General features: G+C 40.2%; 2 protein-coding genes across 3 annotated transcripts; both read right to left on the minus strand.

Moving 5' to 3' along the window:
• Window positions 1-1529: 1529 nt before the first annotated feature.
• Window positions 1530-11939, minus strand: LOC121328768 (5-aminolevulinate synthase, erythroid-specific, mitochondrial-like). 2 transcript variants are annotated; one of them, XM_041273814.1, is made up of 10 exons: window positions 11850-11939; window positions 10258-10447; window positions 9133-9306; window positions 8432-8654; window positions 7925-8109; window positions 6091-6270; window positions 4748-4912; window positions 3560-3828; window positions 3164-3326; window positions 1530-2259 (listed from the first exon to the last, which is right to left on the minus strand). In XM_041273814.1, exons 2-10 carry the CDS (start codon window positions 10427-10429, stop codon window positions 2105-2107), a joined length of 1686 nt encoding a protein of 561 aa, XP_041129748.1. In that variant the 5' UTR covers window positions 10430-10447; window positions 11850-11939; the 3' UTR covers window positions 1530-2104. The 2 variants fall into 2 exon arrangements, with proteins under 2 accessions (XP_041129748.1, XP_041129749.1); XM_041273815.1 differs by lacking the exon at window positions 6091-6270 and having other exon boundaries at window positions 11850-11938.
• A 6399-nt stretch (window positions 11940-18338) lies between these two features.
• On the minus strand, window positions 18339-22123 carry LOC121328782 (three prime repair exonuclease 2-like). The gene is made up of 2 exons (XM_041273836.1): window positions 22020-22123; window positions 18339-19574 (listed from the first exon to the last, which is right to left on the minus strand). The coding sequence occupies exon 2, from the start codon at window positions 19553-19555 to the stop codon at window positions 18782-18784; it is 774 nt and encodes a 257-aa protein (XP_041129770.1). The 5' UTR covers window positions 19556-19574; window positions 22020-22123; the 3' UTR covers window positions 18339-18781.
• Between the last annotated feature and the right edge of the window lie 3781 nt (window positions 22124-25904).

A 25904-nucleotide genomic window follows, 5' to 3' on the forward strand; every position in this document is an offset into this window, starting at 1 on the left:
TTATGCCTCAAAAGTATAGAAAATGGCTATTATTCCCCACAAACTTTGCTTTTGTGACCAGGACAGTGATATTTCAAAATATCACTATTTCCAATGAGAAAACGGGCAAATGTGTGTCTTTTCGTTCACATAAAGTCAGAAAAAACAACATATGAATCCAAATTAACATGTATTTATACTAAAGTAATACAAAAATGACTACAAAAGATTTAGAAGTGGGGAGTTTTTCGAGATTTACGGTTATACTGTAAATAAAAAAAAAAATTGTTACACGGTGTAATATGAGGTCAAAGATAACCGGAGCTGGAAGACCAGCGAGTGCGGACAGGAGAGCAGACAGGAAGCGGGTCTCGCAGGTATACTGGAGCGGTGCCAGGGAGCGACTTGTAAGCGAGCAGCCCGATCTTAAAGTCAACCGGGAACTGCATTGGGAGCCAACGCAGTTTAAAAAGGACAGGTGTAATATGTTCCCGAGATGCTGTATGGGTTAAAACACGGGCGGCAGAATTCTGCACATCTTTCAACTTGTATATAACTCTCGAATAGACTTCCAGATAAAAACGCATTACAATTATCAAGCCTAGAATCAATAAAAGCGTGAGTACTAATCTTTATTTTTAATACAGCGCCTTTCACAATAAAAATCGCCACAAAGCGCTTCACGAGTTAAAATACTGACCAAATGTAAATGAGAGAATGTATGAAAATCAATAAAAACACACAGAACAGTGCAGCGAATAAAAGGAACATCATTTTAGCATTGTTTTGTTCATTTTATTGAGGCAACACAGCAACTGTAGTAGTAAATAAAGCCTAGAGAGACATGACCGATAAACTCAAGGGAGTTTGTCTGGGTACATAAATCTATTTTTGGGGTGTAAAATGAGAACGTCCTGTCTTGAGACAGTATGCGGGGGTGGTAAAGGGCTACCCCCCGGCACATGTTTTGTACACATTTTATTTGAAGAGGGGGCAATTATTTATTCAGGGATGCCAAGATACATCACAGAGGGCTGACAATGGGGAGAAATGGCAAGCTATGCAGCCTTTTCAATTTACTTGATGGTTATGATCGGCTGATAAGAGCAGAGAATGATAAAAACAAAGCAAAGCAATTTTCAGAGTACAGTGAAACTTTTAGGTGTCTGTATTCACGTTTTTTTTTTTTTTTTTTTTATTTGCTCTTATTTGAAATCATTCTCATCCATTCATCGTACTTATTACCTGCTCTTAATGGGCTTTACTTACTTAAGCAAATATTTTTAATGTAAGTTAACTGCTCTCAGTCGAACCCCCTCTCACATGTGATTATGTACTGTATTTTCCTGATTTTATTGTACTTTACAATGCTCTTATCTGTAATATGACACTGTAATCTGATATTCTGAAATGCGATACTTTACAATGTGATATTTTGTACTGTGATTTTGGATCAATTGTAAATCGCCCTGGATAAGGGCATCTGCCAAGAAATAAATAATAATAATAATAATAATAATAATAATAATAATAATAATAATAATAATAATACATATATTAATCCGTGTTTGTAAATCCTGGCCTGTGATGGTTTAAAAGTTCATCCCAGGAGCAAAAATAGATTTATCTGTTGCCCTAACATCCATACACAACGGGCAATAGCCTCAGCCTGTCATGTGATTGGTTCACATCAACGTCAGTCCCGCCCCTTTTCAAAAGGACCGCCTTTCACACTCCCTGCACTCTGCAACAGAAAATGTCTAAACACAGTTAACAGAAAATGAATTACAAAACACGCTACAAAAGAAAGCTGTTCCAAATCGCTAAAACGGTGATTAAAACGTTGACACTTATTTCTTGTAAACTGGATTATGCAGCAGTCGGCAAACCAGACGGAGACCGAGAAAAACTTTGCTATCTATGCGGCATGAACCTAAAAAAAAACATTTTCTGTTACTTATTTACTTCTGGTGTATCAGCTATATTTAAACATGATATATAAAGTCGGATTTACTATCCAAACTTATTAACTTCCAAACTTATTTTCTTGACTGATTCATGTATTAAATATGTACCGCAGACTCGGCTCATAATTAATTTTAAATTATGCCTTAATCCTTAAGTCCTAGGTGATGTACTGTGGACCGATGTTTCTGAAATACGAGCGCTCCCACTCGCTCATGAGTTCAAAGTGCATAGGTCGGCTGCAGAAGTTGCACCTGGTCTCCGATGGGGGGCTCAGGGGGAGCCCCACCTCCTCCCAGACTTCAACCAGATTATCTGCAAGACAAAAACACGAGAAGCAGTCATGAGCACATCGGCTGCACCAGCAACCCAGGGTAGGAGCAACAGCAGGTGCGGAAGTTTTTGTTTTTAACACTAATATCCTTTGCGATTTATATTCGCAGATGTTACACGTGTATCACTGTAGCTGCCGGTGTGCGGTGCCAGTAATTCAGACTGTACCCTCCCTCATTTCAACAGGTATCGCTATTGTCTTAACATTTTCCCCCGGAGGCTGGTACGAGGCACGTCTTCATGGAAGGTTTTAGGGTTCATTCAGCACAGACATTTGCAGTTATATTCTGCGTGCACGATTCATCCTGTAGTTTAGATGGAAGCTGTTGGGTGCTGCTGCGGGCACCAAAATAAACTACAACAAATCAACATGCCTGTATATCTGATTTAATAATAATAATAATAATAATAATAATAATAATAATAATAAAAAACTGTTTACTATGTGAGACAATTTTTGCAAATGTCTGTGCAGAATTGTGAATTCTGTAATAATTTCTGTGATCGCAGAACTGGAATCCTGGCAGGGTTAGTGATTATACCTGTTCGTTTATGATTAAAAATAGTGTAGCGTTGGATGTAAAGATGTATGCAGAATAAAATAAAGCAGGGGAGTAGAAAACGTTCTTATTCCGTACTGTTTCATACATGCTAACATTCTGACAATTAAATAAAGTTAAATATTGAACACTTGATTTGGTGTGTTTGATGTTTGTAAATAAGGGTTAAATTGTGTGTGTGGGGGGGGGGGGGGGGGGGGGGGGGGGGGGGGGCAATAAGGTCCTGCAGTGGGGCCCCTCTTCATCAGTCGCAGTAAACAAAGCAATGCGACAGGATCTCTAGATAACTCTGTTTCTCCAGATATAAGAAAGCCCCGCCCACTCACCCACAAAGTAGTCCATCATTGGTGGGGTGTGGTGGGGGGAGGGGGCTAGGCGCAATAGCTCCTCCCCTCGAGGCACGGTGGGGTAGTTGATGGCCTGCACGTAGATGCCGTGCTTCTCCAGCAGGAGATCACAGATTTGAGAGTTCTTCTCTGCGTTGCTCACCTGCCAGACAAGACAACTTTGCAGTAAGTGCAAAAATACAATTGGAGATAAGAAGTAACAATTTAGGGTTAAGCCAATTTGCATCTGCAATGATAAAATAATAGTGCAAGGACAGCTGAGCAATTTATAGCGATCTTTTTTTTTTTGTTTGGCTCTGTTTCTGGCCAGACAGCGTACAACTCGAACAAACAAGCTGGAGCCCGCTTGAAGGGGGCTCTCGGCTCTGCTCTTACCCGGATTGGGATGATGTGACTGGGGCAGTTGATGACAGGCAGCCCTGCATCCAGGAGCAGCTGCCTCATGTGCTTGACGTTCCTCTGGTGGGCCCTTCTCAGGTCCCGTCCCTCCTGGCTCTTCAGCACCCGCACAGACTCCAGGGCCCCGGCGAGGACCATGGGCGGCAGGGAGGTGGTGAAGATGAAGCCGGCAGCAAAGGAGCGCACCGTGTCCACCAGGGCGGCGGTACTGGCAATGTAACCCCCCACACAACCGAATGCCTTGCCTGAGAGAGACACACACACACAAGGTAAGGCTTTGTTTCAACTGGAGCGTGAGTCAAACCCAGCTTCTTATTTGTTGTCCTCTTGCCTTTTCATGGAGTTTACAATCATTGTCATTTAAGTTAATAAGTACAGTTGTCCTTGTCTCTTATGGTGTTATCTGTGTTTTCAGAATTTGGGTTTTAAATCTGGCATTCAGATGGCTCAATAATTTATAAATTACTCAAACACTGAGTTTTTTTTTTCTTTTTTAAATTGCTATGGTGGCTTTGAGTGCCTGCTGTTAGTCCCAGTTGCCTGCCATTGATATGATGATCGTATTACTTTGAATTAACAATCGAATTACCAAATTACTTTTAAGTTCTACAATTCGCGCGTGCACAGAAAGGCTCAAAAAGGCAAACGCTAACTTATTTCCTGTGACACCTGCACTGTGCCGGTTTTATGATTTTGTTTTTGTTATTATTATTATAAAACTATTTTGGACATGGCGTAAACAACACTATATAAATACAATTATATCCATAAACATACATTACGCATAAACTAGAATTTTGTTTGTTGGTAAGAGAGCGTCCAAAAAATAAAGAAATTATATGAATATCATTTATCATGTAATCAAAGAATATTTCATCTAAGATTTCGAAATGTCATATTTTTCAATTTGTGTCAATGTCAGTTTGTTAACAAGGGAACGTTATTCAGCAGCTTTCATTGGACTCAGTGAAGCTGAGTGAGTTCATTCTATATAGAGGGTGTGTGATTCAATATGTTAACAAGGGAACATTATTCAGCAGCTTTCACTGCACTCTAAGAAGCGAGATTAGTTCAATCTATAGGGTGATGTAAAACCTGTCCATAGCTGTCTGCACAACTAAAGACATGCGCCCTCCACTGTTTAACACACAAACTGCAGGGTACCCAGGGTTCCGGAGACAATGTCAATCTTGTGCATGACGGAATCTCTCTCTCCCACGCCAGCCCCTCGAGCTCCGTACAGCCCCACGGCATGGACCTCGTCCACGAACGTCAGGGCGCCGTGGCGATGGGACACGTCACACAGCTCCTCCAGGGGGCAGATTGCACCTTGAAACACAAAAGTGACATCACCACTTAACCATATGGGTACAAGTAACAGTGGAGAATTTTATTACAGCAGTGCCAGAAAATTCATTTCAGTGCCTGTTAGAGGTGCGCTGAAACTCGCAGTTGCCTTTAAGTATTAAAAAAATCGACAGGTATTAAATAAATGCATTTGTTAGCGTGTTGATTTCAAAAATCAGGAAAAACTGTCCTTCCCTCACCTTTACAACACAGTACCAATCAGTATAATAATAATAATAATAATAATAATAATAATAATAATAATAATAATCTTTATTTTTATATAGCGCCTTTCATAGAGGACCACCATCACAAAACGCTGTACAAGATACGAGACTAGGGTGTGTGAACTATGCATCAGCTGCAAAGTCACTCACAACAACGTCTCACCCCAAAGACGCAGCACAAGGAGGTTCAGTGGCTCGCTCAGGGTCCCACACAGCGAGTCAGGGGCTGAGCTGGGATTTGAACCTCCTGGTTACAAACCTGTTTCTTTAACCACTGGACCACACAGCCTCAATGGCAGCGCATTGGTCCTCAAGTGACCAATAAAAAGTGATTTTAATTTATTTTTATTTTTTTTTTAAAAAGGATTGAGACAATTAAAAAACAAAAAACAAACATTGAACAGAATTTAGATATTTTATTTGACATCAAAGCGGTATGCAATTCAAAATGTCAACGGAACGTTATTCAACCGGTTTCATTTGACCTTGGGAAGGAACATTTGTTCGTTATATAGGGTGATGCCCAACTTTCGGCCACAGCTGTATATAAGTATAAACCACCCTTAGGAAGCCTTGTAAATTCTGATCTAAGAAATCAGAAACAGGGAATACAAAGCACTCTGCAACTAGCCTACATTCAGCTCTGTATCAGTGCAATCAACAATCAGCATACCCAATTGTGGGCTGTAAAATAGAGACCAGGTATAGCGTAGAGAAGGTACTTTTGTGCTCAATTTCCCCAGACAAACCTAGTCACTAAAGTTAGAGAAATCTGTGCAGTGAATTACAGTCAACATTTTTTTAATATCATCTCAATGGAACTGAGCAAAAAACGCACCAGGAGAGAAGTGGAAAAGCCCGTTGCTGCCGTGCGTTTTCAGTTTTGATGACGTTTTTCGATGACCCTCGTTAATTAGATTTGTGTGAACTCACCGTCCATGGAGTGCACCGTCTCGAACGCCACGATCTTGGGAGTGCTGGGGTCGGACTTGCTCAGCAGCTCCCCCAGGTGTCCGGCGTCGTTGTGACGGAAGATGTGTCGCGGGACGCCGCTGTTGCGGATTCCCTGGATCATGGAAGCGTGGTTCCCGGCATCCGAATAGATCTCACAGCCTGGGAGGAAACATCAGGAGGGTTGTGGTTTAGCCATCGCGATCACTGGGCTCAAAGATCATTTGTGTTCCCGCTGCAGTAAATAGTGATACCGCACGTCGCTCTACAACTTTTTTTGTTAAAGCGTTTTATTGTGAGTAGAATCTAAGAGAAAACTCAGAGTCTGTACATCTGTGTGAGTTGCCAGTTTGAAAAAAATCCCAATCGCTTACACATAGGCGTACGTTCAATGACATTGTAAGAAAAATGATCTCTAAGGTGTGTTTAACCCTTTGCGGTCCTGTGTCGGACCAGGTCCGACATTCCAATTTTCCCTTTCCAGTCATCAACAAGACGTCAAGCTCAGGTCTCTAGTCGTTTTTTTTTTTCTGGAAAAAGCCGAGAAAACCTTTCAATGGTCGAGTGAGGCGAAGCCGGAAATAAAGGGCGTATCTCATAGCCCCGTCCACTACAGAGATAACACGAACACAAACAAAGGAGAGAGCTGCTTCTGCAGCCAGTAATAAAATAATGACTTGGATCACATTATTGAGGAGTTTGGTGATAAAACGAGCGATCAGGAGCGGATTTATCAGTATGCACGACTGTAAAAAGGAAAAATGCAGCGAACAAGGGGTGGGGCTTGGCTGGAGATGCAGTGCTAGTGCCTTTTAAACCTGTTTTACCCTGAAACAAAATTACTTAAACAGTGTGTGTAAAATAAACAGCGTGTGTGATTGGTCAGTGCTCTCTATGAAAAAAAAAGGATCCTACAGTGTTCTAATTAAACTGATTAAATGATTTTGTTGGTTCCTTGCACTTGAGGATGTGTTTTTGTTGTTTTTTTTTCCCCCTCACACAGGTTTGCATGCACAGCGCTAAACCAGGACGACAGCCACGGCAAAGTCTTCTCGTAGAAACGTTTGGCGTTGACTTGACTTGATCTGGAAGCTAACATGCTGTGCGGAGAGTTTCTCTCATTATCATTATTATACAAGCGTATAACCCTAAATAAATACTGCTTTATGCCAGTGTTTCCCAACCCCTGTCCCGGGGACCTCCTGTGGCTGCTGGTTTGCATTCCAACCGAGCTCTCAATTACTGAACCAGACCCTTCATTGAACTGATAATTTGCTTCATTAGACCTTATTTCGTTGTTGTCAGCTGTTAAACAGTGGAAGAGTTCAATTAGCTATACTGTTCTATAAGTAACTTGAACTCTGCAAGCTGAAAACAGTTAAAAAGCTCCAATTAAGTAAATGATCACAATTTGGGGTCTTGTTAAGTATTTGAGAGCTCAGCTGGAATCAAAGTCTGCAGACCCAGGAGCAGGGTTGAAAATCCCTGTTTGAAGCAACCTGGCCATCTGTCTGTTCCACCCACTCCTTTCCTTCTCACTGCTGCGATGTCACTGTAGATGTAACTCTCTGTAACCCTACCTTGTTGCATCCTAGTTCCTATTGTATTTTAGGAACAATATTATTGCACGTACTGTAAAGTAGACTGTATTTAAATATGAAGCTTTAAATTTAAATATTGTAACCCTGTGCTGCCCTGTAACACCTGTAAGTCGCCTTGGATAAAGTTGGCTGCCTAATTAATTAATTAATAAATAATAATAATAATAATAATAATAATAATAATAATAATAATAATAATATTCCCCTGGTCTCACCTGGAAGCATCTTGGCCAGAGTGAAGAGAGTGGAGTCGTTCGCCACGAAGCAGGAGGAGAAGACCAGAGCGCCGCCCTTGTGGTGAAGGCTGGCTAACTCCTGCTCCAGATCCACGTGGAATTTACTGGTGCCAGAAATATTCCTGGTGCCCCCGGCTCCCGCACCGTACTGATCCAGGGTATCCCTGCAGGGGCAGAGGCGAGCGTCACGTTTAAAACCAGATGAATCCTACTTACGCTTCTCTCTCCCCCCCCCCCCCCTCCTTCTCCCTCTCCCTCTCTTTGTTACAATAGTGGAACAATCACCTTTTCGTTATTAAAGAGAAATTCATTTAAAACAAATTTTAGGACCAGGTCCTGGTCAAGGTTAAGCTTCCTTAACCCTATATATAGATGTGTAATAATAATTGCTGTGATTGTTCAACTGCTTTCACTGAAGCCGATTTAATTGACCGATATTTTTTTTTTTTGCCCCAGTTACAGACAGGCAGGTGGGTTGACACCTACCGAATGGCACACAGGACCCGAGGGTGGCGGCTCATGCCCAGGTAATCGTTGCTGCACCAGACGGACACCTGCTTGGTCTCGCCGGAAGGCTGCGAGTGATCTTCGGCGAAGGGGAAAGCGTCGGCGCAGCGGTTCACTGTCTTGAACACGCGGTAGGTGTGGTCCTGCTTCTTCTCGGCGATCTTTGTGTCGAAGAACGTGTCGTAATCGAAACTGGGCTGGTCTGCAGGAAGAAAAACCCAGATCATTAATCGGAAGGGGTTTTCAAAGCAACCTCTTTTAATATAATGTAGCGAACTAGGTTAACGCTGGCAGGCGCCTCACACAGGGCGAGGCAATCCACACACAGGCGGAGGGAGAACCCGGGACCTCTCGCACTGAAGCACTGCGCCAATACCGCTGTACAAAGGAGCCGGCTTCAGTGCGAGAGGTCCAGGGTTCGCGCCCGCCCTCCGCCTGCGTGTGGATTGCCTCGCCCTGTGTGATGCGCCTGCCTGCGGGAACCGAGATCGCTACAATAATTTCCATGGGACTGAGCAGCAATGGAGATAGTAAGCAGAAGTGACTTCATCAGGAGAGAACTGTTCCATGTTAATTATTTTCCAAGCTCAGGGGTTCCCAACCCTGGTCTTTACCTCATCAAGGGGAAAATAATCTTGTAACACGTGAATCGTTTGGAATATCTGGCGAAGCAGCACTACCTCTGCACATGTTGTCTTGGATGCGGTGAGACACGGGAGCTGGCAAGGGGCACACGCCCCCTAGTGGCCAGCTGTGCTGCACATCCTCCTGGACCTCAGCGGTGGCCTGGACCGCGACGATCTCCTGGACGAAGGGACACCTGGAGGACATGGTCACTGCGACAGCCTGAGCGCCTGCAGAGGGGAACCAAGATTTAGAACCAGGAGCAGCAGTGGAGCTTTCTCTCATTTTACACGTCCTGCCTTTGACAGCGAGTGCTATGCTTTGTTATAGGGGTTTAATGATACCATGTGTAAAAAAAAAAAAAAACATTAATATTTTAACATGTATTTTTTCCTCAGATTAATACATGTTGTGAAAATAAATATATTTTTATAAATGTGTACATTCAGATATAATTTATAAATCTAGTTACAAGATTTAACATCTAGCTAAATATTTAACTGAATCTTAAATCTCTTAACCAGATTTAACATTATGCTAATCGGGGCATAGGGACATTTCAGCATTACAAGAGCCAATCAAATCGCGTGAAAGCACAAAGCGGGCGGAGCTCATTTGCATACAAACTCCAGATTTATCTGGCCAGTTAAATATTTAGCTAGATGTTAAATCCTGTAACTAGATTTATAAATTATATCTGAATGTGCACATTAAATTTTTTTTAAAAAATTCACAACATTTCTAAATATGTGGAAAATACAAGATTTAAGGTAAACTAGAAGAAAATGACATATTAAAATATTAACGTTTTGTTTAGGGTGGAAGCCCTACGACCCAGAGACGAAGTGGGATAAATACACGGGACGTGGAGAGGCTTCCTCACCCCACTGTCATGCAATGCAATGCAGTGTACGCGCCTCACGTTTAAAACTGTCCCTACTCCCGCACTTCAGCCAGTCACATACAGCAGTGTGCACATCTATGAGAACACCTCACGGTCTGCTGTGCGTGTGAAATGAAACCACTGGAACCGAACATCTTGGAAAATGGTCAAAACAACACAGGCAAATTAGCGAAACTTCAAAGTCAGTCAATGACGAATTTGAAAAAGCATAGAAACATGTTCGTCACCAGGCACGTGGTTTTGCAGATGCAGGTGGAAGCTGCCGAGGTGTTCTTACCGGTCGGGGTCGTCTCTGGTGCCCTCTGGTGGTTGGTGGCGGTAGTGACCAGGCCGTGGGACAGCATGACGGGGCAGCGGTCAGCGAGGCTGAAGAGCGACCGTCCGGCTCTCCTCAGGAAGGGCTTGGACGCGCTGGTCAGGAACGGACAGCGATGAAAGAAAGACGCCATGGCTGGAGCCGTCCTTCACTGCCGAGTGAGGAACGAGGTGCACAGAGAGTGTGGAGAAGGAATTTAGAGGGGCAAACCAAAAGGAGGTTATGAGGAGGCTGCGCTTATAATACTGAAATTCAACCATAACTATAAAACACTCAACAGCTTAGAAATACTAGAAGAAACTTAATACATTAAACATTGTACATGTATGTAGTTTAATTTCAGCAGAAGTGGCACTAAACAGCTTTATATATAGTTACATTGTGAGCAATTGTGTTATATATATATATAAAGTTAAAATCGTGACATTTTTAATTTAAAAAAAAGTTAAATAACCGTGATTAGGTATCTATACTGTGCACAAAATTATGCATTGAAAACACACGCACACACATACAGCTAATTTTACCAATTGCTGTAAAACAGAAATGCTGGTTAAACATCCTCAAATCACACATCGTTTGTCTCAAATACGTGAGGGGTTTTAATAATGACGTATTATCAATGTGATTGTTCAAAAATAATAATAAATAAATGTATAGACTACAGCAGTGGAAATTCGGATACACTGCATTTGAGTTTCACTTCTGGAGGAGAACCAAACCAGCGACACAAAACAGGGGACTTTATCCACCCATTGAAACACACAAGAAGTGTTGATAGCTTGAAATACGGTACTAGGCATTGCATGGGAGTGCTAACATCGTGTAACAAATTATTATTATTATTATTATTTATTATTATTATTATTATTATTATTATTATTATTATTATTATTATTAACAAAAAATATTATTATTACACATGTATTTACAGTATAATCGTAAATCTCGAAAAACTACTCACTTCTAAATCTTTTGTAGTCATATTTGTATTACTTTAGTATAAATACATGTTAATTTGGATTCATATGTTGTTTTTTTCTGACTTTATGTGAACGAAAAGACGCACATTTGCCTGTTTTCCAATTGGAAATAGTGATATTTTGAAATATCACTGTCCTGGTCACAAAAGCAAAGTTTGTGGGGAATAATAGCCATTTTCTATACTTTTGAGGCATAAGCAATTAGGAAATAACACTTACTACCCAGGAACAAAAATTGTGTTATATAGTGTAATCAACGCAATGCGTTTCATAAAGAATATTGTATACGTAAATATGGAGTAGGTACACACATGTAAAAAGCGGGGTTCGCTGTATTTTATAAGTATACACACACACACACACACACACACACAGCCTGTGCATCGGAAACTACAATCGCTGATGTACAGCGTAGTGAATGCGTCCAGTCTGGGAGACCTGCACTCCGTAGAGAGGGGCTGCTCATATATAGGGTGAAGGTGGTCTGGGGGCGCCTGTGTCCCCAATCCATTCTGGACCAGCTGGGCGCAGCAGATAAACACGACGCTTATCCGACTCCGACAGACACACCTGACGCCGTGGATCCACTCCGCGCGGTACTGAAGCAAGCGTGGAGGCGACAGATAATGGCAATGAAGGCGGAGCGATGGTTATCTAAGAATTTTTACTGGTTTTGGAGAAAACAGTTTCGATATTAGTCGTTCATTTTAAAGAGCGTATTATTTTTTAATACACGTAATATATATATATATATATGTGCAATATATATATATATAATACCATTTGCTTTAAGAAATTCTTAATACGTATGCCTACAGAACGTGTAATCTTTATAATAGTGTTTTTCCATCTTAAAATATTAATTACATGCACACAATGTATGATAATATATGTAATATAATACAAATTATAATTATGTTTTGAATACAGAATCTTGATGCTATATCGTTTTCTGGTGTGTATCTATTTTCGACCCTTTTTTTCGTTGAATATTGTAAAAGGCGGTTTGCCTACAGTTGAGGTGGGTTGAAGTCAAACCTTGAACACGTTGACTTTTTAAATTATTTTTTTTGAAGAATTGTGTGTGTGGGTAATATACACACATCTATATATATATAATATATATATATATAGAATATATATATATATATATATATATATATATATATATATAGTAAACAACAGCTCGAATTTCTGACATACTATGAAGCAATATTTGGATCGTGTTAAATAATAATTCAAAATAATTTTAAGACTTCTGAATGGACAACTGAGGACGAACGTGCTTGATTAAACAGATTGTTTCTCCTGAGGCTCACGAGTGTCACCTCATGTCCACTCCACCCCCCCCACAACCTCATTGGTAACCACATTTCAAACAGAGGTGACCTTAAAATCTTTCAAGAGTCTTGCCAATAGTAAGGTTATCATTCCAGAAAGAATTCGCACGCTTTATTTTTATGCTTAGTTGTCTATGATAATTTTCTGCTAATAATAACAATTAATAAAAAATGTAAATAGTAATGACGCCTTTACCAAGTATTCGGTGTCCTCTTCATAAGCCACAGGAGAAAAAGTGGACCGCAGCTAATCTAAACATTTGGGTCTTAGAAAACAATTATAAATAATATAATAATAATAATAATAATAATAATAATAATAATAATAATAATATTCTTAAACAAAATCACTACTGAGCAGAATATTTGTAAGCATATATAAACCCAAACAGAATGCAGTATCATCATAACTATGTGACCCACCTGTTCTCTCTTGCTCTCCATGCTCCTTAAGCCTGATATGTTATTAGCTGCTGTTACTATTTCATGTATTGTTACTATCATGTATTCTGCACTTTCCACTGTATTGTACTATTGAAATGCTATTTCATGTATTCTGCATTTTCCACTGTATTTATGAGCTATTTCATGTATTCTGCACTATCCACTGTATTTATTGAGCTATTTCATGTATTCTGCATTATCCACTGTATTTAGTGTGCTGTTTCATGTATTCTGCATTATCCACTGTATTTAGTATGCTGTTTCATGTACTCTGCATTATCCTCTGTATTTAGTGTGCTTTTTCATGTATTCTGCATTATCCACTGTATTTAGTATGCTGTTTCATGTATTCTGCATTATCCTCTGTATTTAGTGTGCTTTTTCATGTATTCTGCATTATCCACTGTATTTATTGAGCTATTTCATGTATTCTGCATTATCCACTGTATTTAGTATGCTGTTTCATGTATTCTGCATTATCCTCTGTATTTAGTGTGCTTTTTCATGTATTCTGCATTATCCACTGTATTTAGTGTGCTGTTTCATGTATTCTGCATTATCCTCTGTATTTAGTGTGCTGTTTCATGTATTCTGCATTGTCCACTGTATTTAGTGTGCTGTTTCATGTATTCTGCATTGTCCACTGTATTTAGTGTGCTGTTTCATGTATTCTGCATTATCCACTGTATTTAGTGTGCTGTTTCATGTATTCTGCATTATCCTCTGTATTTAGTGTGCTGTTTCATGTATTCTGCATTGTCCACTGTATTTAGTGTGCTGTTTCATGTATTCTGCATTGTCCACTGTATTTAGTGTGCTGTTTCATGTATTCTGCATTATCCACTGTATTTAGTGTGCTGTTTCATGTTAGAGATAGAAGGTCACAACAGCTGGGTTCAGGTAGGCAGAAGCAGGGAAAAAAAGAAACTTCGTCAACCACAACCACCAGAAATCAAAACAACCAACAGATTTGAGTCACTTCAGAATTTTGATGAGCAGAACCAACAACAAGAGAATGAAAGGAACAACATCCAGGATCCCATTGACAGTGGTGACCAGACAGCAAAAAGAAGGGAGGTCATGATTGTTGGGGACTCCATATTGAGAAACACAGCAAGTTCAATTCGCAGTTTGGACCCCCTTACTACAACAGTGTGCTGCCTTCCGGGAGCCTCAGTCAAGCACATCACTGAAAACGTGGACAGGCTCCTAGAACGAACAGGAGACGACCCGGTAGTAGTCGTCCACATCGGCACAAACAACATTGGAAGAGACAGACCAAAATCCCTGCAAAACAAATTCAGAGAGCTAGGAAGGAAATTAAAAGAGAAAACCAAAACTGTGGTATTTTCTGGTATACTACCCGCACCTTGCAAAGGACCATATGGACAGCTGGAAATAATTAATCAAAACGCATGGCTGAAGACGTGGTGCACACGGGAAGGCTTCACCTATCTTGATCATTGGACCACATTCTACAACGAGGACTATCTGTATAGACGGGATGGACTGCATTTAAATAACAAGGGAACTAGTCTACTCGGAGAAAAGATCCTCAAGCAGGTTCGGAAGCATTTAAACTAGAAAGGAAGGGGGGAGAAATCAACAAAAAAACAGAAGGGAGACCGCATCAAAACAAGAACAACAACTCAGGTAAGACAACCATTAAATGTATTTATCTAAATGCTAGAAGTATCAGAAACAAAATTCTAGAACTTGAAGCTACTGCACTAACAGGTAACTATGATGTGATAGGTGTTACAGAAACGTGGTTATCTGAGAGTGATGGGGACGAATATAATATTTGTGGGTATACACTGTATAGGAAAGACAGGCAGGACAGAAGAGGAGGAGGGGTAGCGCTATACATAAGAAACAGTCTTGAAGCCCAGGTGTTAAACCTGGACAAAGAAAATAAAACCGAATCAATATGGGTCAGAATAACAGACAAAAATTCAAAAGGCATAATAATAGGAGCATGCTATAGACCGCCAGATTCAGACGGTGAGCACAATAATCTGTTATACAATGACATTAGAAATGTGTGTAGCAAAGGAGAAGCCATACTAATGGGGGATTTCAACTTCCCCCAAATAAAATGGGAAAACCCAGTGGGTAGCGCGAAGGATGAAATAGAAATGGTGGAAATGACAAATGACTGCTTCCTAACACAATTTGTGAAGGCACCCACTAGAGGGGAGGCATGCCTTGATTTAGTCTTTTCAAATAACGAAGATAGAATAACTAAAACAGAGGTCAGAGAACCACTGGCAAACTCAGACCACAACATGGTCTCATTTGAAGTGTTTTTTAAAACCCCAAAAGTAAAGACTAAAGCTAAGGTTTACAATTTTAGAAAAGCAAACTATGAAGGTATGAAACAGAGACTAACAGAAGTAGATTGGAGTAAAATAGAGAAAACACCCACAGAAGAAGGATGGTTGTTCTTCAAAAATGTAGTACTAGAGGCGCAAAACAATTATATCCCTAAAGTAGACAAATCTAAATGTAAAACTAAATTGCCAAAATGGTTTAATAGATCAATTAAAAAAAAATATTCAGCGAAAAAAGGCACTTTACAGAGCATTAAAAAAGGACCAAAAAGAAAGTACGCAGAAAGAGTACACAGAACTGCAAACGCAAGTCAAAAAGGAAGTTAGAAAGGCCAAGAGAGAAATAGAAATGAACATTGCTAAGGGAGCTAAAACCAATTCCAAAATGTTTTTCCAATATTACAACAGCAAGAGAACATTCAAAGAGGAGATTAAATGTTTAAGAGATACAAATGGCAAAATCGTAGATGAAGAAAAAAAAATAGCAAATATGTTAAATGATTACTTTTCACAAGTTTTTACAAAGGAAGATACTGACAACATGCCCCACATGTCATCCAGTTCCTATCCAGTTTTAAATAACTTTAGCATAACTGAGGCAGAAGTGTTAAAGGGACTAGGAGCTCTTAAAATAAACAAATCCCCTGGGCAGGATGAAATCCTCCCAGTAGTACTCAAAGAAATGAAAGAAGTAATTTACAAACCGCTAACCAAGATCATGCAGCAGTCTCTTGACACAGGGGTGGTACCGACAGACTGGAAAATTGCAAACGTAATACCGATCCACAAAAAGGGAAACAAAACTGAACCAGGTAACTACAGACCAGTAAGCCTGACTTCTATTATATGCAAACTTATGGAAACTATAATAAGATCCAAAATGGAAAATTACCTATATGGTAACAGGGTACTGGGAGACAGTCAACATGGTTTTAGGAAAGGGAGATCGTGCCTAACTAACTTGCTTGATTTTTTTGAGGATGCAACATCGATAATGGATAATTGCAAAGCATATGACATGGTTTATTTAGATTTCCAGAAAGCTTTTGACAAAGTCCCGCACAAAAGATTAATTCTCAAACTGAACGCAGTTGGGATTCAAGGAAACACATGTACATGGATTAGGGAGTGGTTAACATGTAGACAACAGAAAGTACTGATTAGGGGAAAAACCTCAGAATGGAGTGTGGTAACCAGCGGTGTACCACAGGGATCAGTATTAGGTCCTCTGCTATTCCTAATCTACATTAATGATTTAGATTCTGGTATAGTAACACACAAAAGTAGGAGGAGTGGCAAACACTGTTGCAGCAGCAAAGGTCATTCAAAATGATCTAGACAAGATTCAGAACTGGGCAGACACATGGCAAATGACATTTAATAGAGAAAAGTGTAAGGTACTGCACGCAGGAAATAAAAATGTACATTATAAATATCATATGGGAGATATTGAAATTGGAGAAGGAATCTATGAAAAAGACCTAGGAGTTTTTGTTGACTCAGAAATGTCTTCATCTAGACAGGAAGCTATAAAAAAGGCTAACAAGATGCTCGGATACATTGTGAAAAGTGTTGAATTTAAATCAAGGGAAGTAATGTTAAAACTGTGCAATGCACTAGTAAGACCTCATCTTGAATATTGTGTTCAGTTCTGGTCACCTCGCTATAAAAAAGATATTGCTGCTCTAGAAAGAGTGCAAAGAAGAGCGACCAGAATTATTCCGGGCTTAAAAGGCATGTCATATGCAGACAGGCTAAAAGAATTGAATCTGTTCAGTCTTAAACAAAGAAGACTACGTGGCGACCTAATTCAAGCATTCAAAATTCTAAAAGGTATTGACAGTGTCGACCCAAGGGACTTTTTCAGCCTGAAAAGAAACAAGGACCAGGGGTCACAAATGGAGTTTAGAAAAAGGGGCATTCAGAACAGAAAATAGGAGACACTTTTTTACACAGAGAATTGTGAGGGTCTGGAATCAACTCCCCAGTAATGTTGTTGAAGCTGACACCCTGGGATCCTTCAAGAAGCTGCTTGATGAGATTTTGGGATCAATAAGCTACTAACAACCAAACGAGCAAGATGGGCCGAATGGCCTCCTCTCGTTTGTAAACTTTCTTATGTTCTTATGTATTCTGCATTATCCGCTGTATTTAGTGTGCTATTTCATGTATTCTGCATTATCCACTGTATTTAGTGTGCCGTTTCATGTATTCTGCACTTTCCACTGTATTTAATATATTATGCATTGTGAGTTTGACTGTATAACATTATGCATTTCTCTGTATTTAAAGTATTATAGATTTTCTTCTTGTTACTGCATCTTGTAACATGCTCTGTGATGGTGGTCCACTATGCAAGGCGCTATATAAAATAGATAGATTGATTAACTAAATTCAGTCACAGAAAAGGGAAAACCTGCAAAGACATGGAATTTGTGGAATTGCACGGCCCAGGTACAATGGGACGGATGGAAAATTGAAGGATTAAATGATCATTGTGCATTTGATCACACAACGCGCATTTGCGAGTACATTGGCTCATCAGGTATGCAATGCTTGTAAAATGCATGGATTACATTTATGCATGAACTCTGCGTGGTTCTCATTACACTTTCTCAAAACTCAGTTTTTCTGTTATTATGCGATACATGTCTGTATGTTAAGATGCTTTGAGTTCAGGAGCTGCTGTTCAGTTCAAGCTGCATACCATAGACCTCTGCAACACAGGCTAGATCAGCCCACCTAGTCCATCTAGTAATGTGCCATTTTTTAATCAAGTTTCGCTGGTAATACACTAGCTGTGCATTAGATGGTGCTGCCGCGTACTAATATGTATGATTACATTATAATTAATTTTTTATTGTAATCTGAAAATAAGTAAGAAATTGAGTTTCAAATGTGCAAATAATACCTTATTTTATAAATTCAATGTCATTGGGTTCTTGTTTATTAAAAACATTTTTATTTTATCGATTTAAAACACGATTTACTGTACCTGATCTCCAGTAGTTTATTTTGAAACACATACAAACTTGCTTTCCAATCTGTTAAAATACACTAAAATTGAATAAAAACTACACGAGATTTGATTTAATTACCATTGCACACTGCAGTGCACGTGTTCATCTGCCATTTATAACAGTATGTTAAAAGCCTATATATTCCCCCCAGCATTACAAAAAAAAAAAAAAAAAAAAAAAAAAAACAGTAAAAAAAGATTCATATTTACTAGTACTGTAACACTTTAGTTCAATATGACCATTACATTGCATCAACAGTGAGGGGACAAATAAAAACAAGGATTTACATTTCATTATAAAATTCCCACTCAAAGGAAAGTCCCTGATAACTGTCCATGCCTGATAATCGGTGCGTTTCTACAGAGCTAGCCCAATCCCAAAGCCTGGCTCGATCTCACCGCCTTCACCTGTCCTTTGGGTGTACCTCCATTCTGAACTTCTTGGGACGTCCTTAGTGGTTTTCGGGGGCTGGGGTTGTACATAGGGGGGGTGCTTTCCCAGGGGCGGGCGTTCAGATCAGCCCAGGCGAGCAGGTCACTGGCCTGGCTGAGAAACACTGCGATGAGGGTGCTCACGTCTGCTTCAGCGCAGTGAGACACAGGGGGGTAGCGCCGGTAGAAGCGCTTGTAGAGCGCGGCTAAGCTGTAGCCTCTGTGGTTCTGCGGGGTTTGGGGGTCCCAGAGAATATCTCGGAGGGCTTTGTAGGAATCGGCGCAGAAGACACCGGGGGGGAGATCCGAATCCTGGCGCAGGAGCTCCGTGCGCAGGAGAGGAAAGTCGTAGAGGAAGCCGTTGTGGGCCACCAGGCACACCGGAGGGGCCTGCCTCTGCAGGAAGCCGTTGACGAGAGACACGGCCACCTCGTCGAAAGCGGGCTTGCAGTTTTCGGTCAGGTTCTCGTTGCTCAAGCCACTGAGCTCCAGCGCACGTTGACAGACCAGTTTGTGTGGGTCGGCGCAGAGGGAGATCTTGTCCATGACCCGGGGAAGCCTGGGCCCCTCTCTGCCCCCTCCAGGGGGGTGCTCCAGGGAGAAGCGATGAACGGCAACCAGGCAGAGTTCTGTCACTCTGGGACGGTCGTCTCTGAGCCCTGTTGCTTCCAGGTCCAGGAAGACAAAGGTCTGGAAGGGTGGTGACATCTGGTGGCAGTTGGGGGAACTGCATTAAAAAAAAAAAAAAAAAAAAAAATTAAAAAAATAAAAAAAGGATCTAGATTATAACTCGTGTAACTTTCTTTGCAGTATAGAAGTGTGTTGTAATGTAACATTCACCTGGTCACTACAAGTCAATTCCAGAATAAATTTTTTACATTTTATTTTTTTATAGGAATGATGTATTTAATACTGGGAAATGTTTTTTTTTTCTTTTAGACGACTTAAGAACAGCTATATTGTACAGAACTTTGCATCGTGAAGCCTTTCTTAACTGTTTGAACAATATGACTGTATTCAGCATTGTCTGTGATTCAATGCCACCCTAGCTTAAAATCTGGTTTCCCATGGACTGCACAGCAGCGGAACCTGCATGCAATGGATTGATCTGTCTTGGAAAGCTGACATGTTAGTTGTGATTAGATTAGGCGTCTTTGAAAACGAATCCTATGTTTGCTCTCATTAGCATTACAACACTGTCAACGCTATCTGCCCAGCTTTTGTTTACCAGACTGGTTTATTTTCTCTTTGTTGTCTTACAGGTAATATCACATTTTACTCGGGTATAATTGCACAGTAATTTTGCAGATTCCCCATTGTACTCTGCATCCACTAGTTTACCCTGGTATACCACACCTCTCTGTGATTTAGAATGCTTGCCTATGCTTCACAATGCTTCCCTGTGCTTTACCATACGTCTCTGTGCTTCCCTATGCTTTACCAGACCTCTCTGTGCTTTACAGTGCTTCCCTATGCTTTACCGTCCCTCTCTGTGCTTTACAATGCTTCCCTATGCTTTACCAGACCTCTCTGTGCTTTACAATGCTTCCCTATGCTTTACCAGACCTCTGTGCTTTACAATGCTTCCCTATGCTTTACCAGACCTCTCTGTGCTTTACAATGCTTCCCTATGCTTTACCACACCTCTCTGTGCTTTACAATGCTTCCCTATGCTTTACCAGACCTCTCTGTGCTTTACAATGCTTCCCTATGCTTTACCAGACCTCTCTGTGCTTTACAATGCTTCCCTATGCTTTACCAGACCTCTCTGTGCTTTACAATGCTTCCCTATGCTTTACCAGACCTCTCTGTGCTTTACAATGCTTCCCTATGCTTTACCAGACCTCTCTGTGCTTTACAATGCTTCCCTATGCTTTACCAGACCTCTCTGTGCTTTACAATGCTTCCCTATGCTTTACCAGACCTCTCTGTGCTTTACAATGCTTCCCTATGCTTTACCATGCCTCTCTGTGCTTTACAATGCTTCCCTATGCTTTACCACACCTCTCTGTGCTTTACAATGCTTCCCTATGCTTTACCACACCTCTCTGTGCTTTACAATGCTTCCCTATGCTTTACCACACCTCTCTGTGCTTTACAATGCTTCCCTATGCTTTACCACACCTCTCTGTGCTTTACAATGCTTCCCTATGCTTTACCACACCTCTCTGTGCTTTACAATGCTTCCCTATGCTTTACCACGCCTCTCTGTGCTTTACAATGCTTCCCTATGCTTTACCACACCTCTCTGTGCTTTACAATGCTTCCCTATGCTTTACCAGACCTCTCTGTGCTTTACAATGCTTCCCTATGCTTTACCACGCCTCTCTGTGCTTTACAATGCTTCCCTATGCTTTACCACGCCTCTCTGTGCTTTACAATGCTTCCCTATGCTTTACCACACCTCTCTGTGCTTTACAATGCTTCCCTATGCTTTACCACGCCTCTCTGTGCTTTACAATGCTTCCCTATGCTTTACCACACCTCTCTGTGCTTTACAATGCTTCCCTATGCTTTACCACGCCTCTCTGTGCTTTACAATGCTTCCCTATGCTTTACCACGCCTCTCTGTGCTTTACAATGCTTCCCTATGCTTTACCATGCCTCTCTGTGCTTTACAATGCTTCCCTATGCTTTACCAGACCTCTCTGTGCTTTACAATGCTTTATCCCATGTTGCTATGCTTTCAATACGGTGAACTTTTATAGGCGATCCCCATTTGAGTATTATACCCCCTTTTTATCAAAATCAATTTGCCACTTGTTTGCGTTATCGACAATATAGGTGTTACCAAATTCCACCGTGTTGCAGATACTATGGTTTCTTCAAGCTTTATATATATATATATATATATATATATATATATATATATATATATATATATATTATATATATATATAATGTAAACATTTGGAGTGTACAAAATGATAAAGCATGATGTAACTTAATGTGTAATGTTCTGTAAAATATATTTAAAAATCGGATTAATAAGAAAAGCGTTTTCTTTATGTGAGTCGATTATGACTTCACTGCTTTAACTGTAGCAATTTACTGACTTGTGAGTGTTTTTTTCAATCCGAATGCTGTCGTTCATATAGAAGATACTACACGGCTCGATATTGGCTTTAGTTTAATTGCTTTTAACAACGCGTTAGAAGTAAAACTTACTTACCTGCACTGGAACTCGGGCTGCTGCAGGAGACTCTAGATCGGACTCTCAATACTGAGGATAACAGCAACAAGCTCGGGCATATCCCTGTTGTAGCTCCACCCATTAACGTGACGTCATACGGCTGTACTCAGGGATTGTGGGAAGTGTAGTTTTTGTATTGTTATGCAACGCAGTAGGCAGGTCGGTTAATTACCGCATTACTTCAATTTGGCGACGCCGTCGAATACAATATAGTCATATATCAGCTTTACAATAGAGACCGCCCGCGAATAAACGCCGCTATCAATAAAGAAACATTAAGGTATTTTTTCTCCCCTACTAAAAACAGAGTAAACAAATAAACGCACAAGACTGCTGTACATGTAACTCTCCCGAAGAGACGGGAGCCTCAATCTAGCACGGAAATAAGAACATAAGAACATAAGAAAGTTTACAAGTTAGTAACTTATTGATCCCAAAATCTCATCAAGCAGCTTCTTGAAGGATCCCAGGGTGTCAGCTTCAACAACATTACTGGGGAGTTGATTCCAGACCCTCACAATTCTCTGTAAAAAAGTGCCTCCTATTTTCTGTTCTGAATGCCCCTTTGTCTAAACTCTATTTGTGACCCCTGGTCCTTGTTTCTTTTTTCAGGCTGAAAAAGTCCCTTGGGTCGACACTGTCAATACCTTTTAGAATTTTTAATGCTTGAATTAGGTCGCCACCTAGTCTTCTTTAGAACATAAGAACATAAGAAAGTTTACAAACGAGAGGAGGCCATTCGGCCCATCTTGCTCGTTTGGTTGTTACTAGCTTATTGATCCCAAAATCTCATCAAGCAGCTTCTTGAAGGATCCCAGGGTGTCAGCTTCAACAACATTACTGGGGAGTTGATTCCAGACCCTCACAATTCTCTGTGTAAAAAAGTGTCTCCTATTTTCTGTTCTGAATGCCCCTTTTTCTAAACTCCATTTGTGACCCCTGGTCCTTGTTTCTTTTTTCAGGCTGAAAAAGTCCCTTGGGTCGACACTGTCAATACCTTTTAGAATTTTGAATGCTTGAATTAGGTCGCCACGTAGTCTTCTTTGTTCAAGACTGAACAGATTCAATTATTTTAGCCTGTCTGCATATGACATGCCTTTTAAGCCCGGAATAATTCTGGTCGCTCTTCTTTGCACTCTTTCTAGCGCAGCAATATCTTTTTTATAGCGAGGTGACCAGAACTGCACACAATATTCAAGATGAGGTCTTACTAGTGCATTGTACAGTTTTAACATTACTTCCCTTCATTTACATTCAACACTTTTCACAATATATCCAAACATCTTGTTGGCCTTTTTTATAGCTTCCCCACATTGTCTAGATGAAGACATTTCTGAGTCAACAAAAACTCCTAGGTCTTTTTCATAGATTCCTTCTCCAATTTCAGTATCTCCCATATGATATTTATAATGTACATTTTTATTTCCTGCGTGCAGTACCTTACACTTTTCTCTATTAAATGTCATTTGCCATGTGTCTGCCCAGTTCTGAATCTTGTATCGATCATTTTGAATGACCTTTGCTGCTGCAACAGTGTTTGCCACTCCTCCTACTTTTGTGTCGTCTGCAAATTTAACAAGTTTGCTTACTATACCAGAGTTTAAATCATTAATGTAGATTAGGAATAGCAGAGGACCTAATACTGATCCCTGTGGTACACCGCTGGTTACCACACTCCATTCTAAGGTTTTTCCTCTAATCAGTACTTTCTGTTTTCTACATGTTAACCACTCCCTAATCCATGTACATGTGTTTCCTTGAATCCCAACTGCGTTCAGTTTGAGAATTAATCTTTTGTGCGGGACTTTGTCAAAAGCTTTCTGGAAATCTAAATAAACCATGTCATATGCTTTGCAATTATCCATTATCGATGTTGCATCCTCAAAAAAATCAAGCAAGTTAGTTAGACACGATCTCCCTTTCCTAAAACCATGTTGACTGTCTCCCAGGACCCTGTTACCATATAGGTAATTTTCCATTTTGGATCTTATTATAGTTTCCATAAGTTTGCATATAATAGAAGTCAGGCTTACTGGTCTGTAGTTACCTGGTTCAGTTTTGTTTCCCTTTTTGTGGATCGGTATTACGTTTGCAATTTTCCAGTCTGTCGGTACCACCCCTGTGTCAAGAGACTGCTGCATGATCTTGGTTAGCGGTTTGTAAATTACTTCTTTCATTTCTTTGAGTACTACTGGGAGGATCTCATCTGGCCCAGGGGATTTGTTTATTTTAAGAGCTCCTAGTCCCTTTAACACTTCTGCCTCAGTTATGCTAAAGTTATTTAAAACTGGATAGGAACTGGATGACATGTGGGGCATGTTGTCAGTATCTTCCTTTGTAAAAACTTGTGAAAAGTAATCATTTAATATATTTGCTATTTTTTTTTCTTCCTCTACGATTTTGCCATTTGTATCTCTTAAACATTTAATCTCCTCTTTGAATGTTCTCTTGCTGTTGTAATATTGGAAAAACATTTTGGAATTGGTTTTAGCTCCCTTAGCAATGTTCATTTCTATTTCTCTCTTGGCCTTTCTAACTTCCTTTTTGACTTGCGTTTGCAGTTCTGTGTACTCTTTCTGCGTACTTTCTTTTTGGTCCTTTTTTAATGCTCTGTAAAGTGCCTTTTTTCGCTGAATATTTTTTTTAATTGATCTATTAAACCATTTTGGCAATTTAGTTTTACATTTAGATTTGTCTACTTTAGGGATATAATTGTTTTGCGCCTCTAGTACTACATTTTTGAAGAACAACCATCCTTCTTCTGTGGGTGTTTTCTCTATTTTACTCCAATCTACTTCTGTTAGTCTCTGTTTCATACCTTCATAGTTTGCTTTTCTAAAATTGTAAACCTTAGCTTTAGTCTTTACTTTTGGGGATTTAAAAAACACTTCAAATGAGACCATGTTGTGGTCTGAGTTTGCCAGTGGTTCTCTGACCTCTGTTTTAGTTATTCTATCTTCGTTATTTGAAAAGACTAAATCAAGGCATGCCTCCCCTCTAGTCGGTGCCTTGACAAATTGTGTTAGGAAGCAGTCATTTGTCATTTCCACCATTTCTATTTCATCCTTCGCGCTACCCACCGGGTTTTCCCATTTTATTTGGGGGAAGTTGAAATCCCCCATTAGTATGGCTTCTCCTTTGCTACACGCATTTCTAATGTCATTGTATAACAGATTATTGTGCTCACCGTCTGAATCTGGCGGTCTATAGCATGCTCCTATTATTATGCCCTTTGAATTTTTGTCCGTTATTCTGACCCATATTGATTCGGTTTTATTTTCTTTGTCCAGGTTTAACACCTGGGCTTCAAGACTGTTTCTTATGTATAGCGCTACCCCTCCTCCTCTTCTGTCCTGCCTGTCTTTCCTATACAGTGTATACCCACAAATATTATATTCGTCCCCATCACTCTCAGACAACCACGTTTCTGTAACACCTATCACATCATAGTTACTTGTTAGTGCAGTAGCTTCAAGTTCTAGAATTTTGTTTCTGATACTTCTAGCATTTAGATAAATACATTTAATGGTTGTCTTACCTGAGTTGTTGTTCTTGTTTTGATGCGGTCTCCCTTCTGTTTTTTTGTTGATTTCTCCCCCCTTCCTTTCTAGTTTAAATGCTTCTGAACCTGCTCGAGGATCTTTTCTCCGAGTAGACTGGTTCCCTTGTTATTTAAATGCAGTCCATCCCGTCTATACAGATAGTCCTCGTTGTAGAATGTGGTCCAATGATCAAGATAGGTGAAGCCTTCCCGTGTGCACCACGTCTTCAGCCATGCGTTTTGATTAATTATTTCCAGCTGTCCATATGGTCCTTTGCAAGGTGCCGGTAGTATACCAGAAAATACCACAGTTTTGGTTTTCT

Source organism: Polyodon spathula, chromosome 16 (genome assembly GCF_017654505.1).
Source record: "Polyodon spathula isolate WHYD16114869_AA chromosome 16, ASM1765450v1, whole genome shotgun sequence".
Classification (NCBI taxonomy): Eukaryota; Metazoa; Chordata; class Actinopteri; order Acipenseriformes; family Polyodontidae; genus Polyodon; species Polyodon spathula.